A 21318-nucleotide genomic window follows, 5' to 3' on the forward strand; every position below is an offset into this window, starting at 1 on the left:
GAATGTTGTGGGGTTGTTAACCAATGTCATAAAACAGCATGTGTGTTACTGTTACATGAGAAACTATCTGTTATGTAAGCCTTCACCTGAAGTACAATAAAATATAAAAAAAAAAAAAGTAACGTGAAAAAAAACAAAAAAAAAGAAAACCCCCAAATAAACAGAAAAGAAAAACCCACGAGAAAAGAAATGTCCTCAGGGATCCCTCTGCACGTCTGTGCAAGCTGAGGGGGTAGGTCCCAAGCCACGCAGCACTGCCTGGCTAGAACTGGTTCCCAATTCGAGAAAAAAAAAAAGAAAACAAACAAACAATTCAAAGCAAACCAAAAAACAAAAAAGCCCCAGGATCCCATCAGCATGGAAGTACAGACCGGGAAGCAGTTTCACATTCAATCAGAGTTTCACAACCTTTCAAGAAGAAGCTAAGGTGTAGCACAGAGCCAGGTATTTGAGCGAAAGGAGGGGGGGATTATGAGAGGTAAGGAAGAAATCAAAAGAAAAAGCAACACCAGCAGCCAACAAATGGCATGCAGAGAGTTGGCCAGAGTGGACAGGTGGAATCCAAGCTGCCAGTGCTACCCAGCCGAGAGACTGTGGCCACGGGAAGCAGAGGATGCCGAGCGGGAGTGAAGAAGTGTGGGAGGTGGGACAGCGTATATCACTAGTTACTGGTTATTCTCTCTCCTGCTGGAAGCTCTGTGAAGCTGCTTTCTTGTACCCCCTGTTTGCTGGTCTCTGATAGGAGTGGAAGATGGTGAATCCATGCTGTGTTAGCTGACAGGGGACCTCTGCATGTGTGTCTCCTCGCTATCTGTTCTCAGTCAGTTTCTTATTCCATTTGGTGCTTGGCTGAGTTCTTTATCTCTTCATTTGATGCTTAGGGTTTCGGGATTGCTGTTTTCTCTGTTTGGCTTAGTGTTTCGGATCTTTGCTGCGGAGGGACAGCATGGTGCTTCTGCCTAGAGGGCCATGTTGCCAGAAGTTCTCTATTCTCACATTGTCTTTTAAAAATCATAGTTCCCCTTTGTTTCACATTTAAGTCTTTAGTCCACCTTGAATTTACTTTTGTGTTTTATGTGAGTTAGGTATCACATCTAATTCTTGCCCCATGAGGCTAGCCAGGTATTCCAATGGGAATAATTTCCCCCTTTGATCTGCAGTATTACCACTCTCATCTCTCATGTGTTCCTGACTTTTTATTAGAACTCTACTTCTTTCCATTTGTCTCTTTGCCTATCTACACATCAGTATCACACACAGTTAGTTACTTTGCTTTTATAGTAAGTCTTAATACCAGGTAAAGAAAGCCACTCCACCTCCAACATTTGTACTATCGCCATATTTTTCTTCTCCATTAGTATATTAGCTGTTATTGACTCTTTACCAGTCACTTAATCATCCTGTCAACACACAGACACACACATACAAAGACTATCGAGATGTTTATTGAAGTTGTATTAATTCCATATAGCAACTTGGGGAAAACCTTTAATATACTATAATATTTTCTTCTAATCCAGGACCATTGAATGTCATACCAACTTTTTCCTTAATATCTTTCAATAAAGTTCGAAGTTTATTTCTACAGTGGGCTTGCATATGTCTTGTGAGTTTTAGTCTAAGTACTTTATACTTTTTCTTGATAAGGTAAATGAAAATATTTAAATGCTTTTTCTGACAGTGCTGAAAATGGACTTTTGTATTTTGATTTTATATTTAGCCAACTTGCAAACTCCTGTGATTGTGATTATTTATCTGTACAATCTACATAGATAGTCATCATCTAAAAATGACCATTTTTCTTATGTTTGTTGGAAGTTATGTAGATTATTTCTCTTCTTTTAGTGGTTAGCCTAGCTGTTTTAACATACATAATTAAATTAATGTCTTCATGTGGTTGTTGTTAGTTTCTGTCAAGTCTGCCAAGAAAGAAGTATCTGTGTATCAGTTACTAATTTTTTTTTTTAGCTTCATTTATTTATTTTTAAAATATTGTTCATTCATTTGGAGTAAATATCCAACTTTATGCTGTTTTCTCCTATTAGACCCTTCACCCTGAGTGGGTTCAGGTTCTTCCCTTGTTTTGCACACCCTGTGCAGCCATCAGAGGTGAATCTCAAGGCCTCCTTGGTTGTGGTAGAAACTCTGGGAACAAAAACTAGCTTTGGTGCTTGCTTACCTCCCTGGGCTCCATTTTCATTTTCTTTTTGTTCTCTGAGGATTTCTTACTACCATGCCAGCTCAATAATGCATTAACACACAAAAAAAAATACACACACACATATGTGTATAATTTATCAAGCATTTTAGTTCTGTTTATCATAAGGATTGTTCAACAGTTTTTCTCAAAACTTTAGTTAAGATCCTCTTGTGTGCTGACTTTGACACATACTAAACCTGTGTCTAAAGGTACATAATATAGGTTTTATGGAATGTGTGTATTTAAACCACAAACTGTTTAAAAAAAGGAAAATAGGTTGTGTATGCTAAATCAATAATATTGATCTCTAAGGTATGGTCACTTTATCTTAAGGATAAAAATGTAAAAATACCATTTATTGGTTACTGATTTAATAAGTTATGATTAGATGGATCTCTGATAACAACTGTGGCCACTTTAGCTTGTAAACATCTATGATTCACTTTATAAAACAGCAGAATTTTTGAAGCTTGACCAAGTAAATAATAACTGGAAGTATTCATTCCATTTTTTGGTAGGTCGACATAAAACAAAAATGGTCAAATTTTCAGTGTTTCAAAAGTGTCATTTTGCAGAAGAGAGCTTAAAAGCTATTAGATAAAATAAATATCACATTCTGTTTGGGGATATGTATATATAAATTTGCACATTGTATAATCAACTGAAATAAACTTATTATATTATCAACCATGTAGTAATATTTGAAGAATCTTAATTTCTACTTGATGTGTATATTTTATAACTAGGACAAAAACTGTATATATACATGTAGCAGAAGGAAAATATTACTAGACTTTAATTCTCAAGTTATTATATAACTGATACACTAAAATATAGACATGAATGTGAAAGTGGTATTTGTGAAGTTTCTTACTGTAAGGAAAATGTGGATTCTTCCCTATAGTACTGGACAGACTCCTAGCACCTTCCTCTCACTGATGCTAGTACACCCTTGACATCTCTGCGAAAAAAAAATTCTCATATATCAACCAAGACAAAATGTGGATCTAGTAGGTGTGCCAGCCTTGAATCATCTCACATACTGGTTTTTGTCTTTTTCACTTTCAGAATGTTTACAGCATATGCTAGTTATTACACCAAAAATAAAAACCAAGCAAAGAAAGCATTAGAAGTGTAGATCCATTCCAAGTGCAAAATTCCAATTATCAAAGCCTAAACACAAGACTTTTATTAAAAAATCCACTCTGATCTGCACTATAATTGGCACACTTTCTACTTAGTGACACTGGCAATTTAGTGTTGAGTGTTTATTTTATTTTTTCTTTACAAACAGTAACACAACATGATAGAAGCTGAGGGCAAGACAGAGCTCTGGGTGAGGTCTCTGAACCTTCCTCAGACTCGGTCTCCTCTGCTATTTGGGGGTGCAGGGCTCAGCGGTTGTTTAAAGATGTCTGAAGACCAGCTCCTGTCATCAATGACGCATCGAAATGTATCTTAATGATTCTGCAGCTGCCAAAAGTTAGAGCTACTCTAAATTTTTCTGTCTGGATTTGGTTACAATGGACTGTGTGGTTTGTTAGAGTAGATTTGTTCTAGTTCTGAGTTGGTAACTAAACCTGATGTCAATAAATGAAAGTGAGTTTATGAAAATTTAAATGATACTATAGTAGGTTCTTAATACAAGATATAATTATTTAATTTTTCTTAATAACAAAATATAAACTATAAAATCACCATACACTCTCAGTATCAAAGATAGAGTATTAGAAACAGTGTATGACTCCCCACCAGGTGAGTACCTGATGGTCTGAAGTTGTCTTAGACTAGGTTGCTTACCTGGAGAGATTGGTTAGGACAGAGCAATAAAAATTGTGACTTCCAGGTCAGGTTTCCAAAAATCATACAGGTTCTTTCACCAGAAGATCAAACTTCTATTAGCCCGTGGCTATAAATTTTTTTCTTTCTAAATTCAGAATCCACAAAGATATTAAGTCTATATCTGATTTGAGAGACTTGGATTGAACATTGGAATTTATATCACTTTACTGCAAAGAAACATTATAAATGTACACAACTTTATTTACTCCTCACAAGAAACCTACCAGGCCATTATTAACATCCCTGTTTTATTTTATTTTTGTACTTTAGATGAAGGTTTACAGAACAAATAGTTTCTCAATTAAACAGTTAGTACACATATTGTTTTATGACAATGGTTAACAACCCCAAGACATGTCAACACTGTCCCTTCTCAACCTTGGGTTCCCTATTACCAGCTTTCCTGTCCCCTCCTGCCTTCTAGTCCTTGTCCCTGGACTGTTGTGCCTCATTAGTCTCGTTTGTTTTATGGGGCTGTCTGATCTTTGGCTGAATAGTGAACCTCGGGAGTGACTTCATTACTGAGCTAAAAGGGTGTATGGGGGCCATACTCTCGGAGTTTCTCCAGTCTCTGTCAGGCTAGTAAGTCTGGTGTTTTTTTGTGAGTTAGAATTTTGTTCTACATTTTTCTCCAGCTCTGTCCAGGACCCTCTATTGTGATCCCTGTCAGAGCAGTCAATGGTGGTAGCCGGGCACCATCTGGTTGTACTAGGCTCAGTCTGGTGGAGGCCGTGATAGTTGTGGTCTGTTAGTCCTTTGGACTAATCTTTCCCTTGTATCTTGTTTTCTTCATTCTCCCTTGCTCCCAAAGGGGTGAGACCAGTGGAATGTCTTAGATGGTTGCTCCCGGGCTTTTAAGACCCGAGACGCTACTCACCAAGGTAGAATGTAGAACATTTTCTTTATAAACTGTGTTATGCCAATTAAGCTAGATGTTCCCTGAGACCATGGTCCCCACAGCCCTCCGCCCAGCAATTTGGTCCCTCAGGGAGTTTGGATGTGTCTATGGGGCTTCCATGACCTTTCCTTGTACAAGTTGTGCTGGCTTCCACAGTATTGTATACTGTCTTACCCTTCACCAAAGTTACTACTTATCTATTGTCTATTTAGTATTTCCTCCCATCATCCCTCATAACCAACAAAGATTGTTTCTTTTCATGTGTAAACTTTTTCATGAGTTTTTACAGTAGTGGTCTCATACAATATTTATCCTTTTGTAACATCCCTATTTTAAATAAGAGACTCAGCTTTATAGAAACTTACTCCAGGTCACAGACTTAGTAAGTGGTGGAGCCAGATAAAGTGCAAAAGTGAAGTAAGCAGGATGGGGATTTAACCTTGGTTTCAGGTTCCTCCAACTCCAAAGTTAGTGCTATTCAGTAAATCTCTATTTGATGGAATTTCTGGCAGTGAGAGCAAAGTTAATAATAGTTCAGTCATACATTGGGCTGTAAAAAGGAAGAAAATAAAGTAGAAACTAAGGAAGGAAATTGAATTGTATCAAGGGAGGATTTTTCTTAATTTGAGGGAGAAACTTGAGCATGGCCTCACCCCAAGAATCAGTTTCCTTTCCAAACCTGGTAATGCTTTTTATATGAGAGTATAACAAATGTTATTGAGCACCTTCTGTATACCAGACTCCAAGCTAGGCAATGGGGATATGATGGTGTAAGAGACAGTTAGCAATCCATACCTCACAGAGCTTATAAACCAAGAGGATTAACAGACATAAAGCAGATGAGCTCAGTGATGAAGGCACTGCCGAGAAGTGCAGGTGTCTTCGAGAGTTTGTTGGGGGCTGACATAGTGATAGTGCAGGGGTAGGTAAACCTGGAAATACCCCTGAAGCAGAATAGATGTGAGGGAGCATTTCAGGCAGACAGAAAGATGTGCATAAAGACTCTGAGACAAGCACTCAAGGAACAGAAAGTTCACAAGTGTGATCAGGGCGGAGACAGCAAAGTGGAAAATGACATGAATGAACTTCTGAGGTGGCAGAAGCCCCACATGTAGGTCCTTGTGTTATTCTTAGTTGCTGTCCAGTCGACTTTGACTAATAGTGACCCTATGTATAAGAAAACAAAACACTGCCCACCCTGTCCTGTGCCGTCTTCGTGATCATTAGTATGTTTGAGGTCAGTTGTGGCTATTGTGTGAGTCCATCTCTTTGAGGAGCTCCCTCACCTTCACTGACCCTCTGCTTTACCAAGCATGATGTTCTCTTCCAGCTATTGGTCTTTCTTGATGACGTATCCAAAACAAGTGAGTTGAAGGAACATTCTTGTTCCATTTCTTCTAAGACTGATATGTTCATTCTTTTGGCAGTCCACGATATATTCAATATTCTCCACCAACAAAAACCAAAAAATACCAAGCCCACTGTGTTAAGTCGATTCTGAATCATAATGACCCCATAGGACAGAGTAGACCCGCCCCATAGGGTTTCCAAGGCTGTAAGTCTAATTTATGGAAGCAGACTGCCACATCTTTCTCTCATGGATGTTAGTGGGTTCTAACTACTGACCTTTTGGTTAGCAGCTGAGCACTTTAACCACTGCACTACCAGGGCTCCTTTCTTCCCCAACACCACATTTCAAATACATCTACTCTTCATATGTCTTCCTTTTCCATTGTCCAACTTTTGCTTGTGTATGGGATGATTGAAAAGACCGTGGATTTGGGTCAGGTTCACCTTAGTCATAGATGCTGAACTTTATCATAGTAGCAGTGGAGAAACATTGAGCAGTTTTATGCAGGGGAATGACAGCATCCGTTTTTTATTATTTAGTTCAAAATGAAAACTGGATTGTCAGGGAGACCAGTTAAATGGCTAATGAAGTGGACAAGGTGGGAGATGACAAGGTGGGAGGAGTGTAGCAGCAGTGGAGACAGAGAGAGGTAGATTCAACAGACTTTTGAAAGGTAGACTTCCCTGACATGGTGATGGACTAAATATGGAAAGAGAAGGACAATTTGAAAAGTAGCCCTGATTTCAGATGTCTGATTTCAGAGATAGGTATTTTATAGTTTCTATCCCTTCTACACTTTTAGACCCAGCAAATATCAGAAAGTTCCCAACTTTTTCACAATGCTCCCCATTGTAGGGGAGGAGGAACACCCACTGGGAGGCTTTTTGAACACTGGATTTGAACGAGAGGTGAGCATATGAGCAGATGAATCTAATATGATTTGAGGCGTTTTATATATAACTATAATGTACTTCTCTCTTTTTCCCACTATGGATAAAAATAGGAGAACTCACTGTGAAAGAACCCAAGTTTCTTGATTTTGAAGTCAGAAATGAAATACAACTCATCGTGTTAGCTGAAAAGGGTGGGCATAGAGCCTACAGCAAAGTAGCAGTCTTGGTCCAGGATGTGAATGATAATTTACTGTGTTTTGAGAGAAGTGTTTACCATGCATCGGTGTCTGAAGGCCAGTTCTACAATGCTCATATCATACAGGTAGCAGGAATGTTTTTTTGGTTAATTATTATCAATTAATGTACATACAGAAAAATATATAAGACTTTGGCTAGAACACAAATGAAATTTTAAATGTTTCCAGAGTCCCTGTACAATGTTTGATGGATTGGATGAAACCTGAGATTGAAGGAAGCCTTGAGTTTTGAATTTACTTTTCTTCCTCTTGATTCATTCAGTACTCAATTACTGCCGACCTGCTTTCTCTAAGGACTCCCTTGAGCACTAGAAGGAACTCTGTAGGGCACTATAAGTCTGACACATTATTTTTCTACTTAAGTTAGCCATGTTGCTGTTGTTGTTAGTTGCCGTCGAGTCGATTTCAACTCTGCAACCCCATGTGCGCAGAATAGAACTGCTTTCATAGGGTTTTCAAGCCTGTGACTTTTTGGAAACAAATCGCCAGGCCTTACCTCCAAGGCACTTCTGGATGGGTTTGAACTGCCAACCTCTTGGTTAGTAGTTCAAGTTTGCACCATATAGTGGATCTGTATTGTTGACACCCTAAAGTCCTCACTGATCCATTATTCCGGGTGACCTTCTATCTACAAAAGTTTTAAGTGTACAGACTCAGTAGACATTATAGATTTTATCCAGCCCCAGATTCAGACCAATTTCTCTTCCTGGTGATCCCAAAGGGAACTGCATATTGCAGCCTTTGTGTACCAGATAGCTGGATCATGTGCCCTGCAGATGAAGTCCCTGGGTGCTTCAGTTGCTTCAGAACTCTGCAGTAGTGTGAAGGGTAGGCTGAGAGGGTAAGGAGGGCTAGGACATCAGTGTGGCAGCCCAGGAGAGAGATGATGTGGGTGTGACCTAAGGCTGAGGCTGAGGGCAATAGAGGATAAAAAAGGTACAGCATTTTAAAACACATCTGTCAACTTTTTTTTAACAAGACCATGATCCCACAATATAATTAGTTTTGTGATTAGAATTTAATGCAAACTATGTAACTCCCTGGAGGTCTATGCCAAACTGTTGTGTTATTGTCAACAGTATTTTGATAACTCTTTAAATAAGTAATCAAGACCCAAATTTGTTAGCCCTAAATCTAGGTGTTGTTTCGTTTCTTTAAAGATCACTTTAAAATAAGACAGTAAATACAATATTAAAAAAAAAAATCCACATATGGCCTATTTTACGGGCAATACTTTAAGCAAGAAAATAGGAAGGCAGGGAGGGAGGGAGGAAAGAAGGAAGAAAAGAAAGGAAAGAAGGAAGGAAGGAGCAAATGAAAAGTTATCATTTACTATGCAAAAGTTTTCTACAATGTTTTTTTCCTTTTCTGGTTCTAGCCTGAATACACATCCAGCACTGGAAATCTTCTATTCAAGCAAATTTTTTTTTTCCTGTTGGTTGCCTAAAATTATTGCTCAAAAATATGTGCCTTTCCTACTGAAATTACTTGGAAATCCTTTGAGAATATGTATGCACAATAATTTCCTCACTCTTCACCCACCTTACTATAAAACTAAATTGAAGCTTACTGGTATTCCTTTAATCATTGTTTTTAAAATGTGTTTGACAATCTGTGATTCTTTCATAAAGCATTTCTCTGAAAAACTGGTTTATACTATGTTGCAAATTAAATCCTTATTTAACAGAAGAGTTTGTTCCTCACAGGTTTTTGCTGCTCACCCAGACAGTGGGTTGAACAGCCTCCTTGAGTATTCCATTCTTTCTGGCAACCCAGGAGATGTGTTTCAGATTGATGCACTGAGTGATGAGATAACAACTAACATGATTCTGGATTACAAGTCCACCGGCTCCTGCAGGTCTGTCCACCATTCGGATCAATTTGATCAACTGTGCTGCCTTGTTTCTGACAATCTTGTTGCTTTGGGCATGACTTCATGTTATGTAAGCTTAGTTGTCAAAATGTGTTTTCCTTTTGGTCCAACTTATTATTATTTTGGTGACAATATCCAGAGCAAAACATACATCCATTCAACAATTTCTACATGTGCAATTCAATGCTATTGGTTACATTCTTCACATTATGTCACATTTCTACCTGTGTTGTTTCACCACCATTAACTTTTACTCTCTCTGCCCCTTAAAGCTCTTATCTGTGCTTTAGCATTACTGTTGCAATTTGATCTCATATAGATAAATCTTTAAACTAGCACAATGATCTAAGCTGATGTTCTTATTACTTGAGCTAAACTGTTGTTTAGAGATAGCTTTATAGGATGGTTCTAATTGAAAGTTTAAAGATTATTTCAGGACAATAGATTCAGGGGTTCCTCCAGTCTCAATGGATCCAGTAAGTCTGGATTCCATAAGAATTTGATGTTCTCTTCCACATTTTTCCTTTTTTTGATCAGGATCCATCTATTGGATGCTTCATCAAAAGGTTCAGTAATGGTAGCTGGACACCAACCATTTCTTCTGGTCTCATGGCAAAGAAGGTAATAGTTCACGGAGGCAATTAGACCTGCAGTCCATTTCTTTGTCTGAATCCTGGGTCTCCTTCCTTCTCTACTGCTCCAGGTGAATAAAGACAAGTTGTTGTGTCTTGGGTGGCCGCTTGTAAGCTTTTAAGACCCCAGGCACTACTCACCGAACTAGGAGGTAGAAGAGAAACTCTAAAACAACTTTAGGCCAATTGACTGGATAGACCCATGAAGCCATGACCCTAAACCTTCAAACCAAGAAATCTAACTACATTAAGTGTCTAGTTGTATCTAAGTAGTATCAACAAGTGCAGACTTTTTTTATTTTGGGCTGTTGTAAAATTATATAGAACATTATATTTGCCTTTTTGCCCTTTTTTTCTGGTGTACATCTTAGTGATACCAGTTATATTAGTCAAGTTGTGTAACCATTACCCTTAGTAGATGCCAGTTTTCCCAACATCATAGATAGAAATGCACTACTTTCCTCCTCCCTCCTACTTCTGGTAACCACTAGTAACCATCGGTCTCTATATATTTACCTATTCTTGTTGTTTCATGTAAGTGAGACCATGCAGTATTTGTCCTTTTGTAATTGACTTGTTTCAATCAGCATGTCTTTGTGGTTCATCCATGATGTAGCATGTTTTAGGACTTCGTTTTTCTTTAAGGCTGAGTAATATTCATTTGTATGTATGTACCACATTTTGTTTATCCATTCATCTGTTGATGGGCACTTGGGTTGTTTTAATCCAAATTATGATTACTCTTTTTGATATATTTAGTCTTAAAAATTATTTATTATTTGAAAAAAAAGCAGTTAAGCTAGAAGAACTTTAAGGTCTCCCTTAGTTCTATGATTATATGAATTTGTGGCACTACTAAATACTAAATGAGAGACATTGAAAAAGATAATATTTGTGAAATGCTTGGTAAACTATAGAATGCTCTGCTAATATCTGTTGTTACTGTTTTTAATAACAGTGAGGACTGCATGCCACATCTTTTTTTAATCCTTTATTCTTCGTTGTGTACAAAAGCACAACTGGTCATCAGGGCCTTGATAGAGTACTGTGTTTTAGTAGAAATGATCTTATTAAAGGCACACATTCAATATTAAAATTTTTTGTCTAGGATCCAAGATGTGCCAACCTTATACATAATTCTGTAAAGGAGAGAATAACAGTGTCACAGCTCTTCTAGGCATTTAAAAAATCAGAGATTTAAAAGTTTAGACATACCTACAGAGATATTCAGGGCATCACAGTTTGTAAAACAAAAACTCTAAGGAACCTAAAGTGTCCATGAATGGGAACTTCTTAAAGAATGATAGCATAACTCTTCAATGCAATGCCATGAGATTGATTTTACAAAAGAATGAGGTATATCTATATGTGCTGATAAGGATAGATATCCAGGATATATGATAAGTGAAGGAAATAACAAGGGACACTCTAGTGCTTATATTGTATTTCTATTTGAGTAAAAATAAGTGGCAGCATGCTCAAATACTAGAATGGTTCTGGAAGAAAATTATACAAGAAACTGTTAACCTTGTTTGTCAAAGGCAGGCTTGGTTTCTTTATTGTCCATTTTAGTAAGCTTTAAATTTGTATTGGAGCCGAGGTGGCTCAGTGGTTAAGAGCCTAGCTGCTAACCAAAAGGTCAGCAGTTCAAATCCACCAGTTGCTCCTTGGAAACCCTATGAGGCAGTTCTACTCAGTCCTATAGAGTTACTATGAGATGGAATCAACTTGACAGCAACGGAGTATTTGTATTAGGTCCCTGGGTGGTGCAAATGGTTTGTGCTAGACTACCAACCTAAAGGTTGGTAGTTCAAACCCACCCAGTGGCACGGCAGAAGAAAGGCCTGGAGATCTACTTCCCTTAATGGATTTTTCTTTTTTTCTTTTTTTGGTTATATTTGTTTAGTATATTTGTGTGTTTTCCAAAAGACTTTTCACATGTAGTATTTCATTTCACCTTCATAATTATCTTACAAGGAAGTTAAAAAAAGAAACCAAGCCAGGTGCCATCGAGGTGACTCTGATTCATGGTGACTCCGTGCATGTCAGAGTAGATCTGTGCTCCACAGAGTTTTCATGGCTAATTTTTCAGAAGTGGGTCATCAGGCTTTTTATCCAAGGCAGTCTGGGTGGACTCAAACCTCCAGCCTCTCTGTTAGCAGCTGAGTACTTTAACCATTTGTACCAATCAAGGACTCACAAGGAGGTTAAGACAGGAGTTTTCCTATTTACTGATAAGGCAACAGACATAACAGCAGCTTGCTCAGGGGCACAGAACTATTCAATGTTCAAACTTGGACCTGCTCCCAGGTGTTCTTAGTCATATTATTTCCACATTACAAGCTACATAGCAGACCTGTTTAGGGGGAAATAAAGACTGTAAATGTCAGTATTCTTCTATGCCAACTATTTCCATGTTTTATGAGGAAAATGCAGTTACTAGTATGGTTAAGCAGCAAGAGCTGAATAAAATGAAATCTGTTACTGAGAGGATTGGGCTAATTAACCTGTGAAAACCCTTCCACCTTTAACAGTTTTTAAGTGTTTATTTCTTTTTGTTTAGTATATTTCAAAATATTACTTCAAAAGTATTTTCAAAGTTTAATGTCTTATCCTGCATTAACTATTAGGATTTTTATTCACATTTTAGTGTAACTAATTTTTATGATATTCATTATATAAATACAGAGCCCTGGTGGTGCAGTAGTTAAAATGCTTGGCTACTAACTGAAAAGTCAGCATTCGAACTCTCCAGCCACTCAGCGGGAGAAAGATGTGGCAGTCTACTTCTCTAAAGATTACAGCCTTGGAAACCCTATGGGGCAGTTCTACTCTGTCCTGTAGGGTCACTATGAGTTGGAATCAACACGATGGCAACAGGGATTATATAAATATGTTAAAACCTATTCTTGCTGCATTGTTTCTATAGTAATTTTAAGGATGAAGCTTTGTTTAAATCCCCTCAATACATGATTGTAAAATAAATCTCAGCCTAGTTCTTATCTGAGGGATTACAAATTCAGAGCTTATTGAAGTTCAGATATACACCAGGAGTCCCTGAGTGGTGTGGTGTAAACAGTTAATGCACTCAGCTACTAAGCGGAAGGTTGGTGGTTTGAGTCCACCCAGAGGTGCCTCAGTAGGAAGGCCTGGAGATCTTCCAAAAGGTCACAGCCATCGTAAGCTCTATGGAGCACAGTTCTACTCTGACACACATGGGGATGCCATGAGTTGGAATCAACTTGACGGCAATTGGTCCAGCTTGAAATATGCCAGGAACCAAGCATTTCCTGATTATAATGACTTTCTTTTATAGTGTTCTTCTTATTCAGTGGAGTCTTAATTAGCAATTAAACCTAACTTTTCTCAATCTTTTCCTGTTTGCGTCATAGTTTCTATGTACGAGAGCAAATTGGTCTCAACATTTAAAAAGTGGCCATTTCCAATTCCCTGTAAAGAGCTTAACTTAGAGCTGGGAGAAGCAAGAACTAAGAGAAGGAATTGAATCCCACACACACTGCCACACAGAGACACACACAGACAACCAAGCTCAGACACGCACACACTGTGCCCAGCATCACCAATGCAAAGGAAATATTTGTAAACCTGCCTGCCTGTCTAGGCCCCTGGCCCCAAGGTGTGGCTTCTCTTCCTCTTTAGTGCTTTCCCTGATATTTAAGGCTATGGGAAATATTGGATGATTTTCCCTGTGACACCTTTAGTGATCACTGTGGGAATAGTATCATGTAGCTTGTCACATTACTTTTGAAGTATTGCTTTTGTCTGATTGAAGAAAATATTCCCATTTCCAGTCCTTTGTTTTAAAATATAAAATTAGGAAAAGAAGAGATAGCGCTAGTCAAGATTTTACTGAAAATAAATGTGTTAACTAGTTTTTAGTTTTCATATTAAACCACACAAAAGAAAGCTAACTGGAAAGACAATGACAAATTATTAGATAGACTTTAACTTCTGTCTTACTGATATTTCTGAATTTATAAAACCTGTTTACCAGGCACAAGGCTAGGGACACGAAAACAAGTGCAATAGCCCTTGTCTTCAGGGAGCTTGGAAAATCAAACAATAAAATCCATGTAGGAAGCATAATAAGAATTGCAAGAGTTGCCATTTATGGAGCTCTTGCTTTGCATGTGTTATCTTAATGAATTCTTATGGTAGACTTAGTATTTACAGAGTCAAGAAATTGAAAGTCAAAAAGGTAAAGTTGTTTGGCCAAGAATATGCGGGTAGTAAATGGCAGAGCTTGGATTCTAGCCCACGTGAGTGGTCAGAGTACGGCTTCCTGTTTAAAAGTACATGTGTGCAAATTTACACAATAAAAAAGGGAAAAGAAAAACTTTACAAAATTAAAATAGTAACCAGTCAGCCCCATCTTTCAACTGTGAAATAACACATGTTTAGGTGTGAGCAGGCAAAAATAGAATTTGAATCACTGTTGCTGCTACTTGATTTATAGTTGATGTGGAGAGACACGATATTCATGTAAGTCCTGTAACACTTTGGGGCCATTATCTTTTGAAGGAATTTAAATAAAAATGACCAAAGGATCCTAGACAACAAAGAGTTAATGTAAGTGTTTAAAAATTTTAATTTTAATTTCTGTAGCATAAATATTGAAGTTGAAAGAGCAGTTCTTGCTAGGAGCAATGTTGAGTTCACAGTATACTATTCGTTTAATGCTCATTATGATGTGGGAGAAATAACCAAAAAGCAATGTTATGTGTGCTGAGATGTCAATTTCCTTTTCTAAAATACGTGGCTTATCAGCAGCAGGACTGGGGTTTAAACCCCAGCCTGTTGGCTACCAGTGGGCAAGGGAAGAAGGGCCTTCCAGGCAAGAGGCACAGGCATGTGAAAATGTTTGGTATGTTTGGAAGCAACAAGTAGTGAAGTACGCCTGAGAATCAGATGACTGCATGGTAATAAAAGAAAGACTGGTAGGTTGGGGGCAAGTTTTGAGGGACTTTTTATGCCATATAATAGAAATTGTATTTTATTCTGTAGGTTATATAGAAATGTAAACTATTGAGTGGCATGCTCAGATCTTTATTTTTAATAGATACCTAGTTGTGCTGGCCAATAAAGCAAGACAACACCTGTGAAATGTCTAGGATATGGATGAAGCAGTGGAGATGGAGAGAGGGGACATATTTAAAAGTTGATTCAGAAATGGAATCCGTAGGAAATTGGTGACCAGTTGAATTTATTGATGAAAAAGGAGGTAGAAAATGGCTCTGAAATTTCTAGCTAGGAGAGGCAGAAAGCGGAATAGGTTGGAATTATGATTTTTGTTCTAGACATTTTGAATTTGAAGGACTAATCCAAGAGCAAAAGTGAAGATACCCATTAGGCAATTGAAAATAATGATTTGGAGCTGCGGCATAGGGTACTCATTCAAGATTTAGATATGGGGCTCATCAAGAGAAAATGTGTAAAATGCAATTACCTAAGGAGAATATGTCAAATGAGAATTTGGGGGTGTTATCACCACTTGAGGGCTAAGTAGTCAGCAAAGTAGATTCAAAGGATAGTCACAAAGATAGAACAGAACCAGGAAAAGATGGTTTCATGGAAGCTTAAAGAGAACGTGGACTGCATAAAAGAACAAGGCTTCACAATGTGTTTGTGGTTAGAATCTTGGATAAGAATCTGCTAAAAGTATCCCTTATTTCAAGGAGTCTGCAATGAGAAAGCTAGTCCCAAATTATTTGTTTTCTAATAATTTATACACTGTAATCATTGCACCACCAGGGCTCTTTTTGATAATTTACACATTATTATAGCTATGAATTAATTAAAACAAAGCTAGTAAGTTCATTTAAAACTTAAGTCAACAGATTAATTTTCATTAAAAAAAAAAAAAGTTCTACAGATTAAGTGACCAAATAAAATTTTCTGTAACAAGTGGGATTACAAACACCACGAATTGTGGAAGATTAAACAACAAACACTTTGTGGCTATTAGTTACTATCTTAGCGAGTTTCTGTAAACTCCAGAGAGGAACTGTAATACATGATAGTAAAAAATATTGTATGTGTAAATTTAAATTTAAATAAACTTTTTGCCTTATTTGCCTAGTCTTCCAATAGTGCTTTTTGTTCATTTTCCTGTGTCGTCATCAGAATGTAAATATTCTCTAACATTTTATCCTTATATTTATGGACAAAGAACAAAGTACTAACATAGTACTTTTAGTTTTCATGTATATAAGGCAGGATTATTTCCTTTGAAGACTTTTCAGTAAATTCCATTGTGACCTGGAAGTTTTTTTAATTTCAAACAAAGCTGAGACAGAGTTTGATGCTTACAATATTTGTGTCCATGACTGAAAGGAGACTGTTGTCCCTGGTGTTTAGAAAGCTGTTGATGATATTTTCCAAAGGAGATCCACGAAAGTGATGAATGAATAGCACATATAGTGGATTGAGGAGTGACTAAAATAGGAAACAGAGGCAATAATGATGGGCTACTTCTCTTTTTAGCAATTTCATGGTAAAACAAAGGAATGCAATAGGGTGGTAACTGAGTGGGATTAGGGCTCAAAAATAGGGTTTGTTGGACTTGAGTGTTTATAGGCAGAAAGGGAGTGCTCAGTGAATAGATAAAGACTTCGGTCAGATAAATACAGTTTCTTATTTTAATTTTTTCATTATTATTGAAGTAATACATACATCTTTTTTAAAAATCAAATAGTATCATAATACACCCTGAACTATAACGGGCCTGCTCTTAATCTGGTCAGTTTCATTGATAGTCTCTGCTGATAATAAGCATCAGGGCAGCAGTTCTGGAACACAGAGCCAGCTGGACTGGCTACAAGGAGTCATTTCACAAAGACTGCCAAGGAGCCATAACAGACTATTTGAGATGTCCCAGAAGTTACATGTAGGACCTCTGCAAATCTGCCTTCAGTATCCTTCATTTGTTCTTCAAGCCATTGAGAAACGCTTTTATTTCAAAACCTAATAATATATTCCCATCCATATTAAAGAATCCCACTTTTTAAAACCCGACATGGGCATTACCCAGAACCCCTGAGCTGTAGCATTGTGAAGACGGTGTTTATGGCTATAGTAGTAGAATTGACAAACCTTAACTTTGATGTGTTGGCTGAGACATTAGTAAGACATTGGGGAGGGGCAGGCAGCAGGGAGAGAGAACACTATGAGTTGATTATTTTTAGTAAAATATTTCCGTATGTAGTTGACTGATATTCATACTAACAAAACACACTTTCCACATGGAATTATTCCTAGGCTCCAGAAGTGTGAAATTCACATGGTTGTTCTACTGATGTTCCAACTTTGATTGTGTAGAAGGCAGCCTGTGTGCTGCGTAAATGATCATGATAAACTGTGATCATTTGGTATAAAGTGGAATTCAAACCGAAAAAGAATTGTTATTATTTTGCATTATTTTTAAATTTAGTGTTGGAAAGATAAAGAACACTTATCAGGTGAGCTAATGATGGGGGAAAAAAAAGTAAAAATGTACCAACTTCCTAAAAGGTAGTCTCAACAACCGGCTAAGAAGAATACCACTTCTGAAATAAAGGTCATCTTTTTTTTTTTTTTCTTTTTTCTTTTTATATTTTATTGTACTTCAGGTGAAGGCTTACAGAACAAATAGTTTCTCATGAAATAGTAGTACACATGTTGTTTTATGACATTGGTTAACAACCCCACAACGTATTAACCCTCTAACTTCTCAACCTTTTTTCTTTTTGGTGAAAGTACACATAGCCAAAGATACACCATTTCAAAAATTTCTACATTCACAGTTCAGTGACACTGACTATGCCCAAAGGTCATCTTTTAATTGACAACTCATATTGTTACTCAGCTGCCCTCCTGGACCTCATAGTGCCTAGAGGAGAGTGAAACAGAAGCTGATGATTATATATGAAGGTGTGATGTATGCACAATAACAGAGGCATGTTACAAACTTTTAAGACAACCAAGGTCTGGGCTTAAATCCTGCGTCTGTCATATAATACATATATGTTATTGTTGTTGTTAGTTGCTGTCGAGTCAGTTCCAACTCATGGCAACCCTATTGTGAAGAGTAGAACTGCTCCATAGTGTTTTCAAAGCTGTAAACTTGTTCAAATCTTGAGAAACCAACACTCAACATTTACTAAAGAAAATCAAGTAAAGCAGCACCACCGCCCTTAAAGAAACGATAGGAGAGGCAGTCAAGTAAATCATGAAGAATGCAGGGTGAAGACTGCCATGGCAAAACATGCTTTCCACGTGGATTATTACCAGGCTTTTGGAATATAGAAAGGGGCACTCAGATTGGATGAGAGGTCAATGAAAACTTACCAGAGATGTGACCTTTGACAGACCAAGATAGTGCAGGGAGAGGGATTCCAGGAAGAATTCAGATTACAGAGGGTCATGTGTACATGCTCAGGGCTTGGCCTATCTCATGAAGACTTGGAGAGTCAACAAAAGATTTTAAATAGGAGAGTCAGGTTTTCAAATTAGGATTTTAGATACAGCACTTCAGCATCAATGTGGGAAGTGGACTGAAGCAGATGAGACTTGCAGCTGATAAGTAAACAAGTACTCCAGGTTTGAGAAAATACAGTAAATGTACAGCATACCAGGTAAAAATGATGACGGCCTGAGGCTAGGGTCACCAACTTGTCCCATTTTGCCTGGGACTTGCCAGATATAGCACTGAAAGTCCCATGTCTCAGTTTGCCTGAACTGTCCAGGTTTAAAAAAACTGAAAGTCCCATGTCCCAGGGAATGCCTCAGTCCCAGACAAAACAGGACAGTCGATCACTCTATCTGAGGCTCTTAAGGGAAGGGTGCAATGGATAGGAACACTAAGTGACGTTCAGGAGGTAAAATTTATAACACTCATAATTAGTTGGATGCTGGAAGGGTAATGAGAGAGAGTGAGAAGTTGAAGACAGTAATAAGTTTCCTAGTTTGACTGATGGAGGAGCTAGTTGTCCCAATGTTTAAGAGATATTGAATTACTGCATTTAAATTCTTTCAGATCATGGACTTTTACCTCTACTTACTCCCTAGCCAATCATACATCTTTTGTATGTGTATTAATCATGACCGTGTCCTTTCTTAATTCTATAATTTGGATTAATTGTTGTTATTGTTGTCGTTAGGTACTGTCAAGCCGGTTACAACTATAGCAACCCTGTGCACCACAGAACGAAACACTGCCCGGTCCTGCGCCATGCTCACAATCATTGTTATGCTTGAGCCCATTGTCAATCCATCTCATTGAAGGTCTTCCTCTTCTTCCCTGATGCTGTACTTTACAAAGCATGATGTCCTTCTCCAGGGAATGATCCCTCCTGACAACATGTCCAAAGTATATAAGATGTAGTCTCGCCATCCTTGTTTCTAAGGCGCATTCTGGTTGTACTTCTTCCAAGACAGATTTATTTGTTGATTCTTTTGGCAGTCCATGGTATATTCAATATTCTTTGCCAACACCACAATTCAATGATGGTGTCAATTCTTCTTCGGTCTTCCTTATTCATTATCCAGCTTTCAGATGCATATGATGTGATTGAAAATACCATGGCTTGGGTCAGGCACACCTTAGTCTTCAAGGTGACATCTTTGCTTTTCAACACTTTAAAGAGGTATTTTGCAGCAGGTTTGCTCAATGCAATGCGTCTTTTGATTTCTTGACTACTGCTTCCATGGGTGTTGATTGTGGATCCAAGTAAAATGAAATCCTTGGCAACTTCAATCTTTTCTCCGTTTATCATGATGTTGCTTATTGGTCCAGTTGTGAGTTTTGTTTTCTTTATGTTGAGGTGTAATTCATCCTGAAGGCTGTGGTCTTTGATCTTCATCAGTAAGTGCTTCAAGTCCTCTTCACTTTCAGCAAGCAAGGTTGTGTCATCTGCATAACACAGGTTGTTAATGAGTCTCCCTCCAATCTTGATGCCAAGTTCTCCTTCATATAGTCCAGCTTCTCAGATTATTTCCTCAGCATACAGATTGAATAGGTATGGTGAAAGGATGCAACCCTGATGCACAACTTTCCTGACTTTAAACCACACAGTATCCCCTTGTTCTGGAACTCCCATTCTTTGCAGTGTTATCCATAATTTGTTATGATTCACACATTCTAATGCCTTAGCATAGTCAGTAAAACACAGGTAAAACATCTTTCTGGTATTCTCTGCTTTCAGCCATGATCCATCTGACATCGGCAATGATATCACTGATTCCATGTCCTCTTCTGAATCTGGCCTGAATTTCTGGCATCTCCCTGTCGACATACTACTGCAGTCGCTTTTGAATGATCTTCAGCAAAATTTTACTTGCATGTGATATTAATAATACTGTTTGATAATTTCTACATTCTGTTAGAACACCTTTCTTGGGAATAGGTACACAAGGTACAAATATGGATCTCTTTCAGTCAGCTGGCCAGATAGCTGTCTTCTAAATTTCTTGTCATAGACAAGTGAGCACTTCCAGCGTTACATCTTTTTGTTGAAACATCTCACTTGATATTCCATCAATTCCTGGAGCCTTGCTTTTTGCCAATGCCTTCAGTGCAGCTTGGACTTCTTCCTTCAGTACCATCAGTTCTGGATCATATGCTACTTCTTGAAATGGTTAAACGTTGACCAATTCTTTTTAGTACAATGATTCTGTGTATTCTTTCCATCTTCTTTTTTTTTTAATTTTAATTTTTTATTTTTTTATTGGTACTTCAGGTGAAGGTTTACAGAACAAATAGTTTCTCATTAAACAGTAGTACTCATATTGTTTTATGATATTGCTTAACAACCCCAAGACATGTCAACCCTCTCCCTTCTCAACCTTCTTTTTTTTGGTGAAAACGTACATAGCCAAAGATAAACCATTTCAAAAATTTCTACATGCACAGTTCAGTGACATCGACTACACTCTTCCAATTGTGCTGCTATTCTCACTTTAGATGAAGGTTTACAGAACAAAATAGTTTCTCATTAAAAATTATACATGTTGCCCAATGACAATGGTTAACAACTTCCACAACACATGAACACTATCCTTACTCAACTTTGGGTTCCCTATCACCAGCTTTCCTGTCCCCTTCTGCCTTCTAGTCCTTGTGCCTGGTCCCATTTGGTTTTATGGGGCTGTCCAATCCGCGACTGAATGGTGAACCTGGGAAGTAACGTCACCACTGACCTAAAAGGGTGTCTGAGGGCCATACTCTTGGGGTTTCTCCAGTCTCTTTCAGGCCAGTAAATCTAATCTTTTTTGTGTGTGTTAGAATTTTGCTCTACATCCTTCTCCAGCTCTGTCCAGAACCCTCTGTTGTGATCCTGGTCAGAGCAGTCAGTGGTGGTAGCCAGGCACCATCT

General features: G+C 37.9%; 1 protein-coding gene across 1 annotated transcript in view; it reads left to right on the forward strand.

Annotated features, from left to right (window-relative positions):
* DCHS2 (dachsous cadherin-related 2) overlaps positions 1-21318 on the forward strand; it is a 384708-nt gene that overhangs the window by 340535 nt on the left and 22855 nt on the right. The window contains 2 exon segments of the mRNA XM_023733482.1: positions 7295-7506; positions 9148-9299. Coding sequence (XP_023589250.1) covers positions 7295-7506; positions 9148-9299 — 364 coding nt within the window.

Source organism: Trichechus manatus, unplaced genomic scaffold (genome assembly GCF_000243295.1).
Source record: "Trichechus manatus latirostris isolate Lorelei unplaced genomic scaffold, TriManLat1.0 scaffold00059, whole genome shotgun sequence".
In the NCBI taxonomy this organism is placed as follows: domain Eukaryota; kingdom Metazoa; phylum Chordata; class Mammalia; order Sirenia; family Trichechidae; genus Trichechus; species Trichechus manatus.